This window comes from Rhinopithecus roxellana, chromosome 4 (assembly GCF_007565055.1).
Source record: "Rhinopithecus roxellana isolate Shanxi Qingling chromosome 4, ASM756505v1, whole genome shotgun sequence".
NCBI classification, from domain to species: domain Eukaryota; kingdom Metazoa; phylum Chordata; class Mammalia; order Primates; family Cercopithecidae; genus Rhinopithecus; species Rhinopithecus roxellana.
Genome location: NC_044552.1, coordinates 21,938,690 through 21,956,580, shown reverse-complemented (window position 1 = coordinate 21,956,580; position 17,891 = coordinate 21,938,690). Strand labels below are relative to the sequence as shown.

Genomic DNA, 17,891 nt, shown 5'->3' with positions numbered 1-17,891 from the left:
CTTTCTGTACATGGCTTAACATAATGTCCTGTAGTTTGTGGAGGAAAAGTTACATATTAAATTTGAACTCAATTGAACGTGGACACAAACAATAGTCACCAAATCCTGGAACAGGTTGTATGAGCCCCTTGAGGTGTTCATCCAGGGCTGTTTCGGAGAAATCTCTGTTTCAATCTATTCCTACATGTAAGTTATTGAAAAACAACAGGCAATCTCAAAAACAAGTTGATCTTTTCTTGTTCTTTGAGCCCAGTCGCGAAGGGCCCTCGTGACTGGGCCTCATGCCAAACAACTTGTTACAAAAAGAGCTAGGGTCCCAGACCGCACCATAGCTTCTTGAGGCCTCTCCTTCTCTGTGCACGGATGAGTGGCTGACTCTGGAGCCTGGGCTGTTGCTTCCTGGTCTGGTGATGAATCCTTCATTATATATATATACACACACATTATGTACATGCATATATATACTATATACATATATTTACTATATATATATATATGTATCTTTTCTCTTCTCCCCTTCCCATTGCAATTTGCTTATTGTATCATTTGTTTATTATATCTGCGTTGCCATTTATGTGGGATAAATGTTATTTACCCTTAAAGGTATTGTGTGTATGTCTTTTCTTCTCCCCTCTCGTGTTTCCTGCACAGAGCATAGTTCCATCCACTTTGCAAATGACAAGATCTCATTCTTTTCATGGCTGAATAGCACCCCGTTGTGTATATGTACAACATTACTTTATTCATTTATCTGTTGACGGGCGCTTAGGATGCTTCCCAGTCTTGGCTATTGTGAATAGTGCTGCAATAAAGATGAGAGTGCACATATCTCTTTGATATACTAATTTACTTTCTTTTGAGTATATACCTAGCAGGGGGATTGCTGGAATATATGGTAATATTTTTAGTTTTCTGGGGAACCTCCATATTGTTCTCCACAGTGGTTGTACTAATTTATATTCCCACCAAGAGTGTACTAGGGTTCTCCTTTCTTCACATCCTTGCCTGTCTTTTGTATAAAAGTCATTTTAACTTGGGTGAGATAATATTTCATTTTAGTTTTGATTTGCATTTATTTGATGATCAAGACATTTGTATGTCTTCTTTTAAAAGACATATAGGGCCGGGCGCGGTGGCTCAAGCCTGTAATCCCAGCACTTTGGGAGGCCGTGACGGGCGGATCACCAGGTCAGGAGATCGAGACCATCCTGGCTACAGGGTGAAACCTCGTCTCTACTAAAAAATACAAAAATCTAGCCGGGCGAAGTGGCGGGCGCCTGTAGTCCCAGCTACTCCGGAGCCTGAGCCAGGAGAATGGCGGGAACCCGGGAGGCGGAGCTTGCAGTGAGCTGAGATCCGGCCACTGCACTCCAGCCCGACTCCGTCTCAAAAAAAAAAAAGACGTATAGACAAAAGAATGGCAAATAGATATATGAGTAGAAAACCTTTATTCTCTGAGTTTTCTTTATCCTTTCCTTTCACAGTAGCCCCCACCCCAACACACACACACACATATACACACACACACACACACACACACACACGTCAGGTCAATAACCAAACCATAAAGCCTGCAAATCTTAGTTCTTCCTGTGTGTGTGAGTGAACGTTTGTTGTACACTGGATCACACCTCACAGGAAATGCTGAGTTTTCCAAATTCTAAGTTAAGAAGATTACTAGGGTTATGCATTATGGGTTTTTGTAAAATGGCTAAAGTAGCTACATTGGGAGATTCTTTGTCTAAAGGTCTAATACATCCCCCAATTTGATTCAGGGCTTGGCAGATTGTCTGGTTTCATCTAAATAAATAAATAAATGCTACTTTTTTAAAAGCTCAATTATAGAAGCCTTTATCTACAGACACCCTCCTCCATCCATTTCTTCAGTGAAATTATCTAGACAGATTGATATAGACAGATTAAGAATGTCATGCTTTCAAATTTCTCTTGAATTCCTCACAAAATACTTTTGTTAGAAATGTTTAAAAATTTTAAAGGAATCTTGCCTGGAACACATCAGATAAAAATCAAAAGGCACCAGAGAAAACTTTGAAAGGCTTTGGAGAGGAAGTGGTGTCACTGGTATAAACAAACATTTTATACAATTTAATAGCTTCTTAGTATTATTCTTTCAAATTTCAGTGCCAATCCTTTTTAGCATCCTCCCGAAGAAAGAAATTTCAGGCTACTTTGGACACACTTTCTATAGGGTAGCCCTGCTCCTCAAAGAGCAGGAAAAAGTAAATAAATAAATAAATAAATTTTGATGGTTTTGCTCAGTATGCCAATCTTACTAACGGTGCCAACTTTACTAACTGCTGTCTATGTCTGCCAGTTAACTTTTCCTCCTCCAGACTGAAAAAAAAATGCCCGTTTATTTAAATTTGTTAGATTTTGAGATTTTGGGGTTGCTATTCTTTGGGCACAACATCCACTAGTGAGAAGGTGAGGAACCAAAACTGAGAACAATCTCAAAACACATGAATAAGTTTGCGTCTGTTGGAACATAAGTCCTAGTAGGGCACCTTGCCCAAAGTAGAGTTGGATTCTTCAGCATTGACTAGAGTAAGTAGCCTCCCCAAACTGGATCACACCAGAAACCATTATTCAATCTAATACTACTCATAGGATGCTTTCCAAGAAAGAAAGGGACTTAACTAAATCAGTTTCATAAGAAACAGCTGAAGACATTTCCTTGGTCTACCCAGACTCATCTACTCCGGCCCCAGAACTAGCGTTCGGTGGTGTCATACATGGGTCATTACTTGACAATTAGTGTACATAGGATATACCATCCAAAATATGGCCTAAACCAATTATTGAGTTTTGACTGGAGAAACCTGGAGAAAATGGTGTACAAGGGATCCAGGACAAGTTTAGGGCTGAGAGATGCATCTCTCTCGGGAAAGGAGATAAGACTGGGCACCGGAAAAATAAAAGTTTCTTCCCAGTAGCTCGTCATTTCCATGAAGCCAAGACGACGCGAAAACTGAGGGAATTTGCAGTTGGTTTACTTTACAAACTTGTCTTTTTTTTTTTTTTTTTTAATCTTTTTTATCTTTCCTACCCTATCAATATACGGGACATAACTGGGGAAAGGGTCACAAAAAGTCGTCCTAGATTGTTTTGTGGGTCAGTCCAAAGGTGAGCTTAGAGCAAGCAACCTTTAGGCAAAATGCTTGGGGCTTTTCTGACAAGAGTGAGCTTTTTTTTTTTTTTTTTTTTAATTTCAACTTTTGTTTAGATTCAGGGAGTACAGTGCAGGTTTGGGACAAGGGTGTATTGCGTGTTGCCGCTGTCTGGGTTACGATTGAACCCGTCATCCTGGTGGTGAGCATAATACTCAACAGGCAGTTTTTCAATCCTTGTCCCCCTCCCTACCTCCCACCTCTTACAGTCTCCAGTGTCTTTTGTTCCAGGGCAGCTCTTGTTTGAGCTTTACAAGCTTTTCTCCCTGGAGGAAGCACCGTCGTATCTTTGAGACGGAAAAGGTTAAAATATATCAAACAATGATGCTCCTTCTTACGCTGTCATGTCCACTCCTTCATTGCAGACTTGAGTTCTTGGCTTGTATTTCTGTACACGAATTTGCATCATCATTATTAGTAACTTACAGAAGAGAGTCTTCAAAGAAGGCAAAGATGTCACTTCTGATCATCTCGCAGTTTGTAATTCTAAGGAATTGCTATTAGGAATTTTGGATGGAGTTTTATTCCTCCTGCGCGCATCCTCCCTCGCCTCTCCCCACCCCGCTTCAGGTTGTTAAATCTGCAATTGCGAAGTTAAAGGTTTGAAAACAGAAACTCAGCGTTTTCCTACTGCACTTCAGTTTTCGTATTTGAAAATCAACCCTCGCGTGTGGCCGCGTGGCCTAATGGATAAGGCGTCTGATTCCGGATCAGAAGATTGAGGGTTCGAGTCCCTTCGTGGTCGTATCCTTACTATTGTCAGGAACTAGCTTTAGTTTCTGCATGTTTCCTTGAGCTTTCCGCAAGACGGTTTAAAAAAAAAAAAGGCTTTGGAAAACTCGAAATGAAATGAGCGAAGAATATTGACGAAAAGCAAGAACCCAGTAAGCAAGGTGTGTACTGATTATTAAAGTGCACTTTGTCCTTGGCGTAGGTACTACCGGAGGCATTCGTAATTTGGAATTGGCTTGGTTTTTCCAATTTATGGTCTTGTCCTGCTTGTTTCATGAATTTAACAAACACAACACAAAAAGTACCTTTTTTTTTTGAGACGGAGTTTCGCTCTGTCACCCAGGCAGGAGTGCAGTCCTGATCTCGGCTCACTGAAAACTCCGCATCTCGGGGTCAAAAGATTCTCCTGCCTCAGCCTCCCAAGTAGCTGGGATTACAGGCGCCCGCCATCACATCTGGCTAATTTTTGTATTTTTTTAGTAGAGACGGGGTTTCATCACGTTGGTCAGGCTGGTCTCGAACTCCTGACCTCAGATGATCCGCCCGCCTCGGCCTCCCAAAGTGCTGGGATTACAGGCGTGAACCGCTGTGCCCCGCATTTCATTTATTTATTTATTTATTTCTCACTTTGTCACCTGGGCTGGAGTGCAGTGGCACAATTTCTGCTCACTGCAATCTCCGCCTTCTGGGTTCAAGCGATTCTCCTGCCTCAGCCTTCCGAGTAGCTAGGATTCCTGCCACCACACCCGCCTAATTTTTGTAGTTTTAGTAGAGAGGGGGTTTCACCATGTTGGTCAGGCTGGTCTCGAATTCCTGATCTCAAGTGATCCGCCCGCCTTGACTTTCCAAAGTGCTGGGGTTACAGTCGTGAGCCACCGCACCCGGTAGAAAAGTACCATCTTAATAGTAAGGAATAGTAAGAGTATTGGGTGCAGGGTATATGGGAACTCTAATGTCTTCTAAATTTTTCTGTAAATCTAAGACTGTTTGACAATTATACTCTATAAAATAAAAATGATTTTTAAAAAATATACACAGTCATGTGTTTTAAAAAACTTAGAAGCAAAGATTTTGCCCTAGAAAGCAAATGCAACTCTAACGGGGTACTTGTACTGGTTAACATCCACATTAAAGATGATGGTGACTTACAGGGCCTATGCCATTCTCTCTGATTTCTACCATTTCCTTATTACTCTCAACACAAGCTTAAATAAAACGGTAAACAGAAAAATAAAGTCATTCCAGACCTTGGTTAATAAAAGCAGAAACAAGGAGGAGAACCAGGAGAAGGTGAAGGAGAAAGAGAAGAAGAAAGAGGAAGAAGAAGAGGAAGAAGTCACAATCAAGGAGAGTATACCACCAAGAAAAGGAAGTTTCTATCAAAAACTTTCTTTGGGCTCTCAAAATTCGAGAGTCAAACATTGTTAATAAATTTCCACAAAAATCTGAAGGTCACAAATCCTAATTCTAGTAGGAAAACCTTTCATCAAAATGTAGTGATAAAGGCTCAATTACAATAACCTGGAACTCACGTGGTTGGGACACTCACTCAACCTCATAGTTTTGAAGGGTGGCCAGAATTTAAAAACAAAGTGCTCAAAGAATGCACTATTATCACGGTAAGAGTCTGGCAACCCTGTCAGCAAAATGAGCCAGGGCCCCCTAAGAAATCTCACAGGACCCTATATTGCTGAGGAAAAGAGACATTTACTCACATCTGAAAAAACAAAACAATGTATGTCTTGCTTGAGCAGGGGTGAACTACAAGCGCAAATGCAGTCTCTTGGCAAACAAAACAAGAAACAAAAACAAAAAGACAGGACATGCAAAGGAGTTTAATTAATTCTGAAGTGAAATTAAATTCACGTAAATCAGCCTTTTGGGTGGTCCAAAGTAGAGATGGGTGTAAATTAATTGTTCCTAGATTGACATACAAACAAATTTTTTTTTTTTTTTTTTTTTTTTTTTTTTTTTTTTTTTTTTGAGACGGAGTCTCGCTCTATAGCCCAGGCTGGAGTGCAGTGGTGAGAACTGCGATCTTGGCTCACTGCAACCTCCGCCTCCCGGATTCAAGGGATTCTCCCGCCTCACCCTCCTGAGTAGCTGGGACTACAGGCGCATGCCACCACGCCTGCCTAATTTTTTTAGTAGAGACGGGGTTTCACCGTGTTAGCCAGGATGTTCTCTATCTCCTGACCTCGTGATCCGTCCGCCTCGGCTTCCCAAAGTGCTGGGATTACAGGCGTGAGCCACTGCGCCCGGCCTTACAAATTTCTTTTACTTAGAAACTACTGAGTTAAGATAAATGTGGATACTAAATCCCAATTTGGCCCGGGCATGGTGGCTTACATCTGTAATCCCAGCATTTTGGGAGGCGGAGACCAGCGGATCACCTGAGGTCAGGAGGTCAAGACCAGCCTGGACAACATGGCGAAACTCCATCTCTACTAGAAACACAAGAATTAGCTAGGTGTGGTGGCGTGCGCCTTTAATCCCAGCTGCTCGGGAGGCTGAGACACGAGAATCACTTCAACCCGGGAGGTGGAAGTTGCAGTGAGCTGAGATGATGCCACTGCATCCCAGCCTGGATGACAGAGTGAGACACCATCTCAAAAAATAATAATAATAAAAATAAAATAAATAAATTTCGATTTGCTGCGTGAATTCATGGTTAATTATGCAAAAGTGGAATATTGTATTCTTAATTGACTCAAATTAAAATTTCATTTAAATGTCAAGTTTTAAGATACCAAGATTGAGTGCTGATATTATTGTTATTACTTGAGCACAAACTCCTGGACTCATTTCTCATGTCTTAGTTTCCCAAAATGCTAGGATTACAGGCATGAGACACTCTGGCTGTTCCTTCAGTAATTGTTTTAAAGTAAAGTTTATTTTACTTATTTTTTGAGTTGACGTCTCACCTGTCACCCAGGCTGGAATGCAGTGGCACTACAAGCATGGCTCACTGCAGCCTCAAACCCCTAGGCCCAGGCAATCCTCCTGCCTCAGTCTCTGGTGTAGCTGGGACCACAGGTGTGCACCACACCTGGCTAATTTTTCTTTTTTTTGTTTCTGTAGAGACAGGCTCTCACTATGTTAGCCAGGCTGGTCTCCAACTCCTGAACTCAATTGATCCTCCTGCTTTGGCCTCCCAAAGTGCTGGGATTTGAGGTGTGAGCCACTGCTCCTGACCAATAATTTTTGATGATATTAATAAATTTATGGCCAAGCACGGTGGTTCATGCCTGTAATCAATCCCAGCACGTTGGGAGACCGAGGCAAGTGGATCACCTGGGGTCAGGAGTTCGAGACCAGCCCGACTAACATGGTGAAATGTTGTCTCTACTAAAAATACAAAAATTAGCCAGGCGTAGCGGCGGGTGCCTGTAATCCCAGCTACTCGGGAGGCTGAAGCAGGAGAATCGCTTGATCCCAGGAGGCGGAGGTTGCAGTAAGCCGACGTTGCGCCACTGCACTCCAGTCTGAGCGACAGAGCGAGAGTCCCTCTCAAAAAATAAATAAATAAATAAGTACAATAATAATAATAATAATAATTTACATTATGAGCAAACTATGTCTGTGTTTTGACTTAACACTTTTTACATTCTCAACACTGTGCGATCCTCCTCATACGTTAAGTCAGTGTTTTGTTCATCCACTTGACAATAGGGCAGAAAAGAGCCTTGAATGAATAGCTCTCTGTAAATCCGACTTTCCCCGTTGTCAAATATTGCTCTTCAGAAACCCGCTGAGACAAAAGAGTAAGTAAGTAGCAAACCGTACCGCAAATACTCCCCCGATTGCTCCAGGAGAAAGCTGGGTTCAGTAGCCTGTTGAGTATGAATTAAAAAGAAGTATGGGAAAATGGGAAGTATCTACTTCAGAATAGCATCGTGATTCCTCAATTTCCGGACGAATGGCCTGATGCATTTCGAGCTGAGCTAGCCAGAAGTGCGATGGTTTTAGTGGGTATCCACTCTAACCCAAAACGTTCAGTCACTACTTAACCTTTCTTCCTCATTGTTTCTCTTGTGTTTTAAACTCAAACACGCCAAAATAAACAAACAAAAAGAAGCACAAACAAAACAGTTGCTGCCTGTATCAAAGCTGCAGGCTGCTCCCAGATGAGAACTGATACAACGTCACTTTCCTCAAACCTCCAATACCAGGGGCTACTGCTCCACGAATACTCAACCACACGCCCTCGAAAACGCTCAGCCTGTTTCCTGCGATGGAGAGTGCAGTGAGGCACTCTCACAGTCACAAAATCTTGGGCAACACGAGCCGTATCCTTTTGTGGGATACACACTTTGAAACCACTCACCTAAAGCCTTCTCTCTTCCCCAGGGCGTAGAGAAAGCTTGGCAGAGACGCGGCTCATGGCTACTTTATTCCTCCACGCTTGTCCCAATACTATCCATCTTTAAAGACGCATCCCCGATTTTTCTTCTGCCTTATTCTCCGCTGCTTCTTCTCTCTTCCACTCAGTTTCGTCCCTTCCGGCGCCAAGAGCCCTTCCTTCCTTCTCAAAGCCTTCCCTTGCGTCCACTCCTCAGATCATTTCAGTTTCCAGCCACTTGCCTTTCTAGTATAGTAAGAACATAACCTGTAGATTAGGGATAAACTTCTCCATACTCTCCCTTACACCCCTGCCGGGTTTACAGTGTTCTCCAAAATCCGTATCTGGATTAAACAGTCGCACCACATTTTGGATAAAGGTGGAAAGAGTCTACTTTCTGCACTTCAGGGACTGATGAAATTTTCACTCGTGCAGGTGTAGGGAAGGTTTTACAAAGGCTGAATTGGTTTTCTCAGGTTGAGCCTAGCTTCCTTTGTGCTTTCCTCCTTGCTCAAAAAAATTTGCTCTCAAAGAGTCCTCTGTCTTCGTCTTCTTTTGTATTGTCTTTAAAACCAGAGCTAGCCAGGCTTGGCGGCAAACACCTGTAATCCAAGTACTTTGGGAGGCCGAGGCGGGAGGATCACTTAAGCCCAGGAGTTCAAGACCAGCCTGGGCAACATAGGGAGAAGACAGACCCGCCCTCCGCCCCCCATCCCATCTCTATAAAAAATCAAAACCAAAACAAAACAAACAAACAACAACAAAAAAAGACACAGAGCTGTAGGATCGCCGATGAAGCCGCTGCCACATTTCCAAATCCAGATGTTGGACGCAACCATGTGTAAAACTGCCACCTTTGTCACTCTTTGTTTTTGTCAAGTGTTGTGAATTAACCTCTTGTCTTTGCTTGTTTGGTTGTTTTTCAGGAGTTAATAACAACTTTATTGAAGTACAGTTGATATATGCAAAACCCCTACACAAGTTGAATGTAAGCAATTTGTGAGTGAGGACATATGCATACATTTATAATACTATTTCCACAATCAGGGTAATAAACACATTTATCAACTCCAAAAGTTTCTTTGTGTTCTTTCATGTGCATGGGTTGCGAGAAGACTTAAACATGAGAGTTATCTTTTTAACAAATTTTTAAGTGTACATTATAGTATTGTTAACTGAAGGCACTATGTTGTGCAATAGATCTCTAGAATTTTTCATGTTTCATAACTAACATTTTAATTCACTGAGCAACAACTCTCCTTTTCCCTCTGCCTCTGGTCCCTGACAATCACCATTCTGTTCTCTGCTTTTATGACTTTGACTATTTTAGATACCTCATATAAGTGGAATCATGAAATATTTGTCCTTCTGTGACTGGCTTATTTCACTTGGCATAATGTCCTCCAGGTTAATCATTCATGCCGGTGCAAATGGCAGAATTTCTTTTTTTATAAAAGGCTGAACAACATTCCATTGTATGTATATACCACATTTTCTTTGTCCACTCATCTGTCAATGGACATTTGGATTGTTTCCTTATCTTGGTTACTGTGAATAATGCTGCAGTGAACATGGGAGTGTATATGTTTCTTTGAGATTCAAATTTCGATTTTTTGGGGACGTATACCCAGAAGTGGGATTGCTGGATCATGTGGTAATTCTATTTTTATCTTTTGAAGAAACTCCATACTAGTTTCCGTAGTAGTGGCATTATTTTAGACACCAACAGTTGTAGAAGGGTTCCAATTTCTCCACATCTTTACTAACACTTATTTTTTGAGTTCTTTTTAATAAGAGACATCTTAATAGGTGTGAGGTGGTATCTATTGTGGTTTTGATTGGCATTTCCCTGATGATTAGTAATGTTAAGAGCACCTCTTCACATACCTAGTGGCTATTTGTATGTCTTCTTTGGAGACATGTCTACTCAAGTCCTTTGCTCATTTTAAAATCAGGTTATTTGGGATCTTAAGTTTGTGTGTGTGTGTGTGTGTGTTTGGCTGTTGACTTGTAGCAGTTTAAAAATTTTATTTCGTGGCCTTCTAAGCTCGTTCTTCCGCCTGCTTCCTCCCTCTTTTCCTTTCTCCGCCATCGTGGTGTGTTCTTGCCTCCACTTCTCGCCATGTCTTCTCACAAGACTTTCAGGATTAAGCGATTCCTGGCCAAGAAACAAAAGCAAAATCGTCCCATTCCCCAGTGGATTCGGATGAAAACTGGAAATAAAATAAGGTACAACTCCAAAAGGAGACATTGGAGAAGAACCAAGCTGGGGCTATAAGGAATTGCACATGAGATGGCACATATATTTGTGCTGTCTGAAGGTCACGATCACATTACCATATCAAACTGAAAATGTCACCACTCTCTGGAGAGTTCGACGTATTTTCCTCTCTGAATCTATTATGAATGCGCTGGTTGGCTGGGTTCAGTAATAAATATGTGAGGCCTTTCATTTCAAAAAAAAAAAAAAATTTTATTTCGTATATTAATCCCTTATCAGATAAATGATTTGCAAATATTTTCTCCCATTTCATAGTTTGCCTTTTTCCTCTGTTGATTGTTTTCTTTGCTGTGAAGAAGCTTTTTCTTTTGCTACGTCTTGTCTTATCTCATCACCTGGATCTAGGTTTTCTCTGCAGCACTCACAGAACTAGTCTTTATATTCTCTGGCACTACCGTGTGTGTGTGTGTGTGTGTGTGTGTGTGTGTGTGTGTGTGTGTTGGGAGCTTCATAGGCAGAGAAGGTTTTTTTTTTTTTTTTTAAAAGGAGAGAATCTGAACACATACAAGCATACAAGAAGATTCAATCCTGGGACTTCGCTCCAGGTGGACGGAAACTGACACAGACAGTTGGCTAAAAGCAGTCCTCGAAATAGATGACGGGAGGATCCAAGGGTCTTTCGGTCCAGAATGCCTTTCTTCTCTTGACACAGCATCAAGGCAAGACTCCATTCAGAAATTTCAGAAACATGAGTCATAAATAGTGGACTTTAACCTATCACGCCTAAGGCTTCACCTTTAGATAACACTATATAATAAACCAGGAAGAAAAACGCATCTCGAGCGGGGGTGTAGCTCAGTGGTAGAGCGCATGCTTAGCATGCATGAGGCCCTGGGTTCAATCCCCAGCACCTCCACAAGCCTTTTCTTACACTTTGAGCATTTCGTTTCAGTGTTTGAATACTTCATTTCAGTCTTTTCTTTTTTCTTTGTGCATATATTACCTTGTGTTTTTTTCTACTCACAGAGAAGGTAAGCCATTTGGTAGTCATTCATTTGTACTATGGGTCCTAACACTCCTTCAGCCTCCCAACCTGACTGCTTCAGCACAGCTTTATAGTCATTTACTGAAATAGAGAAGCTGCTTATTCAAGATCCCCTGACAGTGAAGCAACAGGCATGCTGGCCATATAAGACTCTTCTCCTTTGCTGCCGTTTCTCAATACTATTAAGAAATCGGGGGTGGGGGTGGGGGGTGGGAAGACAGAAAAGAAAAACAAAATCGCCCTTGGAAAACATCCATTAGATTTCTCTCCTCCCCGCCACCTTTCCTCATACTCCCCTTACATTTCCACCACTCACAGAATCTTGGTTGGGCGGCAAAAGGTGGGTCCAATCACTAGTCATGAGAGCGCTGTGATCCCAGCTTTCTCTAAATAAGGAATGTTTAGAATTTTGTCCGAAAGAAAGACACTTCTGGCGAAACTCCGAGACTTTCAAAATATACAGATGAGAAAATTATTTTCAGAGATGGAAAAAGCCGCTGGTCGCTCTCAAAGCGGTGTCAGTCTTGGACATAAAGGGTTATGTTTTCCTGTGGAACAGAAACTTGTAGTTCACCTCCCTTGGGAGGGAAAGACCTTCTGGTTTCCTACAGCCAAAGATGAGCCGAGGGGCCCGGCGCGGTGGCTCACGCCTGTAATCCCAGCACACTGGGAGGCCGAGGTGGGTGGATTACCTGAGTTCAGGAGCTCGAGACCATGGCGAAACCCTGTCTCTACTACAAATAGGAAAAATAGCTGGGCGCGGTGGCGCTCGCCTGTAATCCCAGCTACTTGGGAGGCTGAGGCAGTAGAATCGCTTGAACCCGGGAAGCGGAGGTTGCAGTGAGCCGAGATTGCGCCGCTGTTCTGCAGCCTAGGCGACAGAGCTATACTCCGTCTCAAAACAAAACAAAACATTATAGAGGAGCCTAGGAGACACTGGCAATGCAGGCACTTTCACGGCCATTCAAATCTTGGGCCTCCGTAAAGATCTGGCTTCAGGCTCTCTCCTTCGTCCCTTCTTCTTCTGCAACCACCTGCCTCCTACTATCTCCCCACTGGTTTTCTTCACCACCTCTTGTCATCTTCACCTCCACTTTCTCCCATTCCCGTTGATTCGGTTCCATTGCTTGCTCCTACCTAAATTTCCCCCAGCAGCTCAGCTCACTACAGTTTCTGCAGCTTCACTTTCTAGGTTGGCGTTCTCAAGCCTGAATGATAATCATCTGAGGTAGACCTTACAATTGTAAAGATCCCCATCTTTCGCCCTATCCGGTGATTATCGGTTCACTACGGAGCTGTAAGTTACAAACGGGAATACCAGTGAAGTTCTCAGGGCAGTTCCTCAGGCTCAGGAAACACTACATTCCAGTCTAAAACCTTTTGACTCTTTATTGGAGGTTATTTCTGGTTGGCTCTGTTATAAATGTCGCCTTGCCTCTAAACTCCCATCTCAGTGACTTTCCAGCCACAAGTGAGCCTCACTCAGTTAATTCTAGCAGGGATGGGGACAGGAGACAAAAGTTGGGATGGAACCGAGAAGTTGATACATAATTTGTTCACGTATTCAGGAATATACAGATTTTGCACAAACAAGAAAAATATTAGACAGAAAGTTAAAAGTAAAAGAGAAGGCACAATGGTTTAGGATTACCTCCTAAAATTTATGTGGACATATTTGGACACTCCAAAATTTAACAACAGAAGGAAAGTGTCTATTATCTGTGCCATTGTGATGGCTGAGGTTTCAGAATCTCTCCAGGAGCACGGGGTAAGAGTAAGGAGGTTGTAACAGAAGTTTAAGTCACTTAAACTTAAATGCCTCCTATATGTGTTTCTTTGTAGGTCTCAGGTACGGAACTGCAGCTTCCCTGAGACAAAGGCACTGCTGAGTTTCCTGATCATGATGATTCACTGAAGAGTTTGCTAGAGCAGTGACTGTGACAGCATACACTTAGGTTTTTCTTTTTTCTTTCTTTTCTTTTTTCTTTTCCTTTCCTTTCCCTCTCTTCCTTCCTTTCTTCCTTCCTTCCTTCCTTCCTTCCTTCCTTCCTTCCTTCCTTCCTTCTTCTTTCTTTCTTTCTTTCTTTCTTTCTTTCTTTCTTTCTTTCTTTCTTTCTTTCTTTCTTTCTTTCTTTCTTTCTTTCTTTCTTTCTTTGAAATTGATGTTTGTTTGCCGTCAACCTTATTTCCATGTTGTCCAAGAGCCTGTGCAAGAATAGCTTAAGACCATTCAGTGGTTGCTTCTACCCATTCGGTGGCCTGAGCAGTGTGAGCTACAGATCAGTCTTCTGTGGCAGGCTGAGTGCTCCAGTCTTCAGCAGGTAACTGCTGGATAGGCACAGAGGGCACCTGCATGCCTTCAGACCTGTCTGCAACCTCAGGCTGAGTAGCAGTGAACTCATAAGCTGGAGCAGTCCATTCACCCTGAAATTCCTCCTTGGTCACAGCCTTTTCAGCAGCAGCCTGCTCTTCTTTTTCAATCTCTTCAAGATCTCTGTAGAAGCAGGGATCAGGCATAACCTGCCACGGGTGTTCACGGGAAATGCTGCCACTTATGTGTTGAACTTTGGGGGCCAGCATCCACCACATCAAACCCACTGAGTGAGCTCCTTTGTTGTTGCATGGAATGGCAATGTACACATAGCACAGAGGAGAATCTGTGTTACACAGAGCAGTGGTAGGTAGGTTAACATGAGATGCCTCCGTGAAAGACTGGTGGTCAACCCTGGGGTCGGTAACCACAGGAAGCCATGGCTCCCCAAAGGCTGCCTGGATCCCGTTAGTGAAGGTTCCAGGAGTGAAGAAGCAGCCAGCAATTGGAGTGGTTCCAGTGGCAGCAGTAGACTTCAGCACGGCCCTCTGGCCAGTATTCCTAGAGGATATAACACTGACATCAGCAGGGTTTTTAATGGCAGCAATGGCAAGAGCAATGCCATCACTTTTCCTTTTATAGATGTACTGTTCCATTTGGAAGTAAAGATCGGTGCCACCAAAGTGGGTTCTTGCTGCAAGGAACTTAAGGACATCTTCCTCCTCCATTTGCAGGACATCAACCGCTCCGGACATCGTGAAAGTTTCCTTTTAAGTTACAGCGGGAATCCAGAACAACGCCGTACGGACTCTTCTGTGGGTAACGCGGAAAAGCACACATAGGTTTTCATTTGGGACTTGTTTTCTTCTTCCATCTGGATGTAGATTTACCCAGACAACTTTCTGAGTTCTGCTTTTTTGTACCTCCTCCTAGCATTTCTAATTGGGTGGACAGTCAGAAGCAGTGAAAATTCAGGGGCCCTGGTGCAATGGTGTGGGAAATCTGTGATAGGGTGGAGACTACCTGGAGAAAGAGAAACACACTGGAGCTCCAACCTGAAGCCAAGTGAGTTAACTTTGGCCAGGCTTGTTTGTGTGTGAAGCTTTGAGGTCATAGGGCTTAGCTATTCCCTTTTCCTGGAAAGGGGTGTCCAAAATACGGATTCCCTCATGGTATCGATTTTGATACATTCACCCACACACGATTTGTACCGAAAAGAAAGTGCAGAACAATGATATACCATAATTTTTACTGACTCTTTAACAAGTGTTTCTTTCTAGAAATTCAGGCAACTTTATCTAGTCCTATTCCTCATCCACACCCCTTTGGCCACACCTGCCTTTGGAGCCTTTGGTGCAGTGATATGTGAAGTATGATTAATTCATTTAAGACTCAAGAACAAAAAACCCTGAAGTTCATCGAGGAAATGTAGAAAGCAAATGATTTAATTACGCTATTTGGCAATGCTTCTGAGATTTTTACTTCAGCTAGATGTTTTGGTTTGGGGAATGGGGGAGGGGGGATTATTTGGCGTCTTCTATTACATAGTTATTTGGTGTTTTCTATTACATATTTTGTGTACATTTCCTGTGAAAGTCGATTTAATATGCAATAAAAATAACTGCTGCCAAAACCCAAGACCTAACTTTTTTTTTTCTTTTTGAGATGGAGTCTCTCTCTGTCTCCCAGGCTGGAGGGGCCCGATCTTGGCTCACCGCAACCTCCCCCTCCCGGGTTCAAGCGTTTCTTCTGCTTCACCCTCCCAAGTAGCTGGGATTACAGGCGCTGGCCACCACACCCGGCTAATTTTTAAATTTTTAGTAGAGAAGAGGTTTACACCACGTTGGCCAGGCTAGTCTACGAACTCCTGACGTGAGGTGATCCACCCACCTAGGCATCCCAAAGTGCTGGGATTACAGGCGTGAGCCACCGCGCCCAGCCAAGACCTAACCTTTGAAACCTTTTGGTAGATCGCTTGCTGCAGGCTGTAAGCTGTTCCAGCGAAGGAGAGCTAGCTGTCTTCAGTCATCCAAATTATGTTTTAAGCGTTCGCTAGGCAAAGCGCTGAGTGCCACCTTACATTTGGACAACCTTTACCTACTAACTCACTCAGAAAAACTTAGGACTGAACGCCCAGCTCCTCTGTTGCTCACAATTCAATTCTCAGCGGCAGAGGCGGCTGTTGGAGGAGCCCCGAGGAGAGATGCGTAAGGCAACCAGTGGGAAGATTTTCTGCTCCTCAGCCTTGGACGACCTAATGCTCATAAAACAGAGATGCAAGGAAAATTTTCTCTGATTTTTTTCTTATTTCACAAAACTTTTTCTTATTTACTTTCTTTTTGAGTCTCGCTCTTTAGCGATACCGCCTAATGCATGGGTCCGTAGTGTGACTGCAGGGTTCGTGCTTCCTGCCAAGGAGACCTGATGGAAAATTTATCTATTTATGATTTTTTTTAAGCTGGGCTACAAGTCGATATCTACATATAGTTAGAAATGATAATACCATGACCCACAAGAAGTCCTTGTGATTTGTGCCCCGTTTCAACGTCTGCTTGTTTCACTCACGTTAGCAATATATTCTTCTCACGCTAAGTTTTATAAAAAGCCACAGATGACTGCCCGAATAAACAGCATAGTATTAAAAGCAACACATTTGATACTCTCCTCTTTTTATAGAAGTAGGGCAAGCGTGACAAACGCATGCAAAGAATGAGAAAGGAGAACGAAGAAAACGGACAGCTGGAGGAGCCGGGGGTCGAACCCGGGGCCTCGTACATGCGAAGCACGCGCTCTACCACTGAGCTACACCCCCCGCCCACTATGAGCTCCTGTTGGCTAATATATAAAATATCACTTTGTTTTCAGTTTGTTGGTTTCATTTTCTGTTGGTTGGAGAAGGATCACTGGATTAAATTCCACTACTTTCGTGAAATCACTGAACTGGATATAGTTTGGCAGCTAACAGTATCCTAATACATTTATAACAGTATACTAAGACACTAAGATTATAGTCCAAATGACACAGTTTCTTATCCTTGGACTTTCCCATTCCTGTTAGCCTGCTCCAAGCTCCATTCACAAGCAAACTGCATGAAAGCTACTTTCCTCCATCAGCAAAAAGCACAGACTTCCAACATTGAGGACTGTTCGGTCGTGGAGAAGGATCCCTGATTTTAGTCTAGACTTTTAATCCAGAGCTCTTCCAACTGAGCTGTGTTTGCCACACTTCTACTTTCTCCCGCAATACTGACTCAAATGAAGTGCTGCTCGGTCCAGAGGCAGCCTTCCGCGAGTTGAATTCACACTGTATTTGTTGGAAGCTGTGACAACATCCATTTTCCAGTTGACTCTCAGTGCTCGTTAATGCATCACGAACTCTGAGATTGTCCTCAATTTTGGTTCCACACCTCCATCTCTAACCCTCCCTTAAGAACTATGTTCACAAAGGATTTTTTTTTTAACCTGCAAAATTTTATTAACTTTAATGAATTGACGATTTTCCAGACTAGAAAAATAAACAGGACAACAGCAAAAGCAGAACAGTGAAGCAAGGATGGGCGACTGAGCAAAGCTATCACAACAGGAAAGTCTGCTATACATATAGATGTTTGAAAGAATAAAGCCGGAGAGTCCTGGGAATGTTCAGAGCGCCATCAATGAATGAAAAAAATGCAAGGAAGTCCTGGATAGCACAGAGCTAATAGAATTGGATTGGCCGGCAGGGGAAGAGCATAGTTAATAGCTATTCTGTCCCTGGGATGCTTTTTATCACTTCCATAACGAGTCTGAAAAAAAAAAAAAAGTGGTGTGTATCACAGACAGGCACAGTTCTAGGAACCTGGGACACCTGCTAGTGGATGCAGAAGCTCTGGATTGGAAGACCGCACAGAAGGAAGAAGGAGGAGAGGGAAAAAATCCTCTCCATCACTTGAATTTATCTGAAAGCCAAATGTTCTCCACCACAGTGAATGAACATGATTTTGTCTTCAAAATTAAAGCACGTTGGTGGTGGGACTTTCCTTACTTTTGTTTCTTTTTTCAAGCTCCTTCAC

The 17,891-nt window shown here is 42.8% G+C and overlaps 1 protein-coding gene and 3 non-coding genes across 4 annotated transcripts; 3 read left to right on the top strand and 1 right to left on the bottom strand.

The window, feature by feature from the left end:
• Positions 1–3,860: 3,860 nt before the first annotated feature.
• On the top strand, positions 3,861–3,933 carry TRNAR-CCG. The gene has a single exon. It is a non-coding gene; the product is annotated as a tRNA-Arg (tRNA).
• Positions 3,934–10,311: 6,378 nt separating this feature from the next.
• LOC115896801 (60S ribosomal protein L39) lies at positions 10,312–10,733 on the top strand. Its single transcript, XM_030928116.1, has one exon. It carries the CDS (start codon positions 10,385–10,387, stop codon positions 10,538–10,540), a length of 156 nt encoding a protein of 51 aa, XP_030783976.1. The 5' UTR covers positions 10,312–10,384; the 3' UTR covers positions 10,541–10,733.
• Positions 10,734–11,327: 594 nt separating this feature from the next.
• Positions 11,328–11,399, top strand: TRNAA-AGC. The gene has a single exon. It is a non-coding gene; the product is annotated as a tRNA-Ala (tRNA).
• A 5,180-nt stretch (positions 11,400–16,579) lies between these two features.
• TRNAA-CGC lies at positions 16,580–16,651 on the bottom strand. The gene has a single exon. It is a non-coding gene; the product is annotated as a tRNA-Ala (tRNA).
• Positions 16,652–17,891: the final 1,240 nt, after the last annotated feature.

Excerpts from the sequence above, each read along its gene's own strand:
- LOC115896801 (XM_030928116.1), top strand. The coding sequence starts at position 10,385 with ATGTCTTCTCACAAGACTTTCAGGATTAAGCGATTCCTGGCCAAGAAA.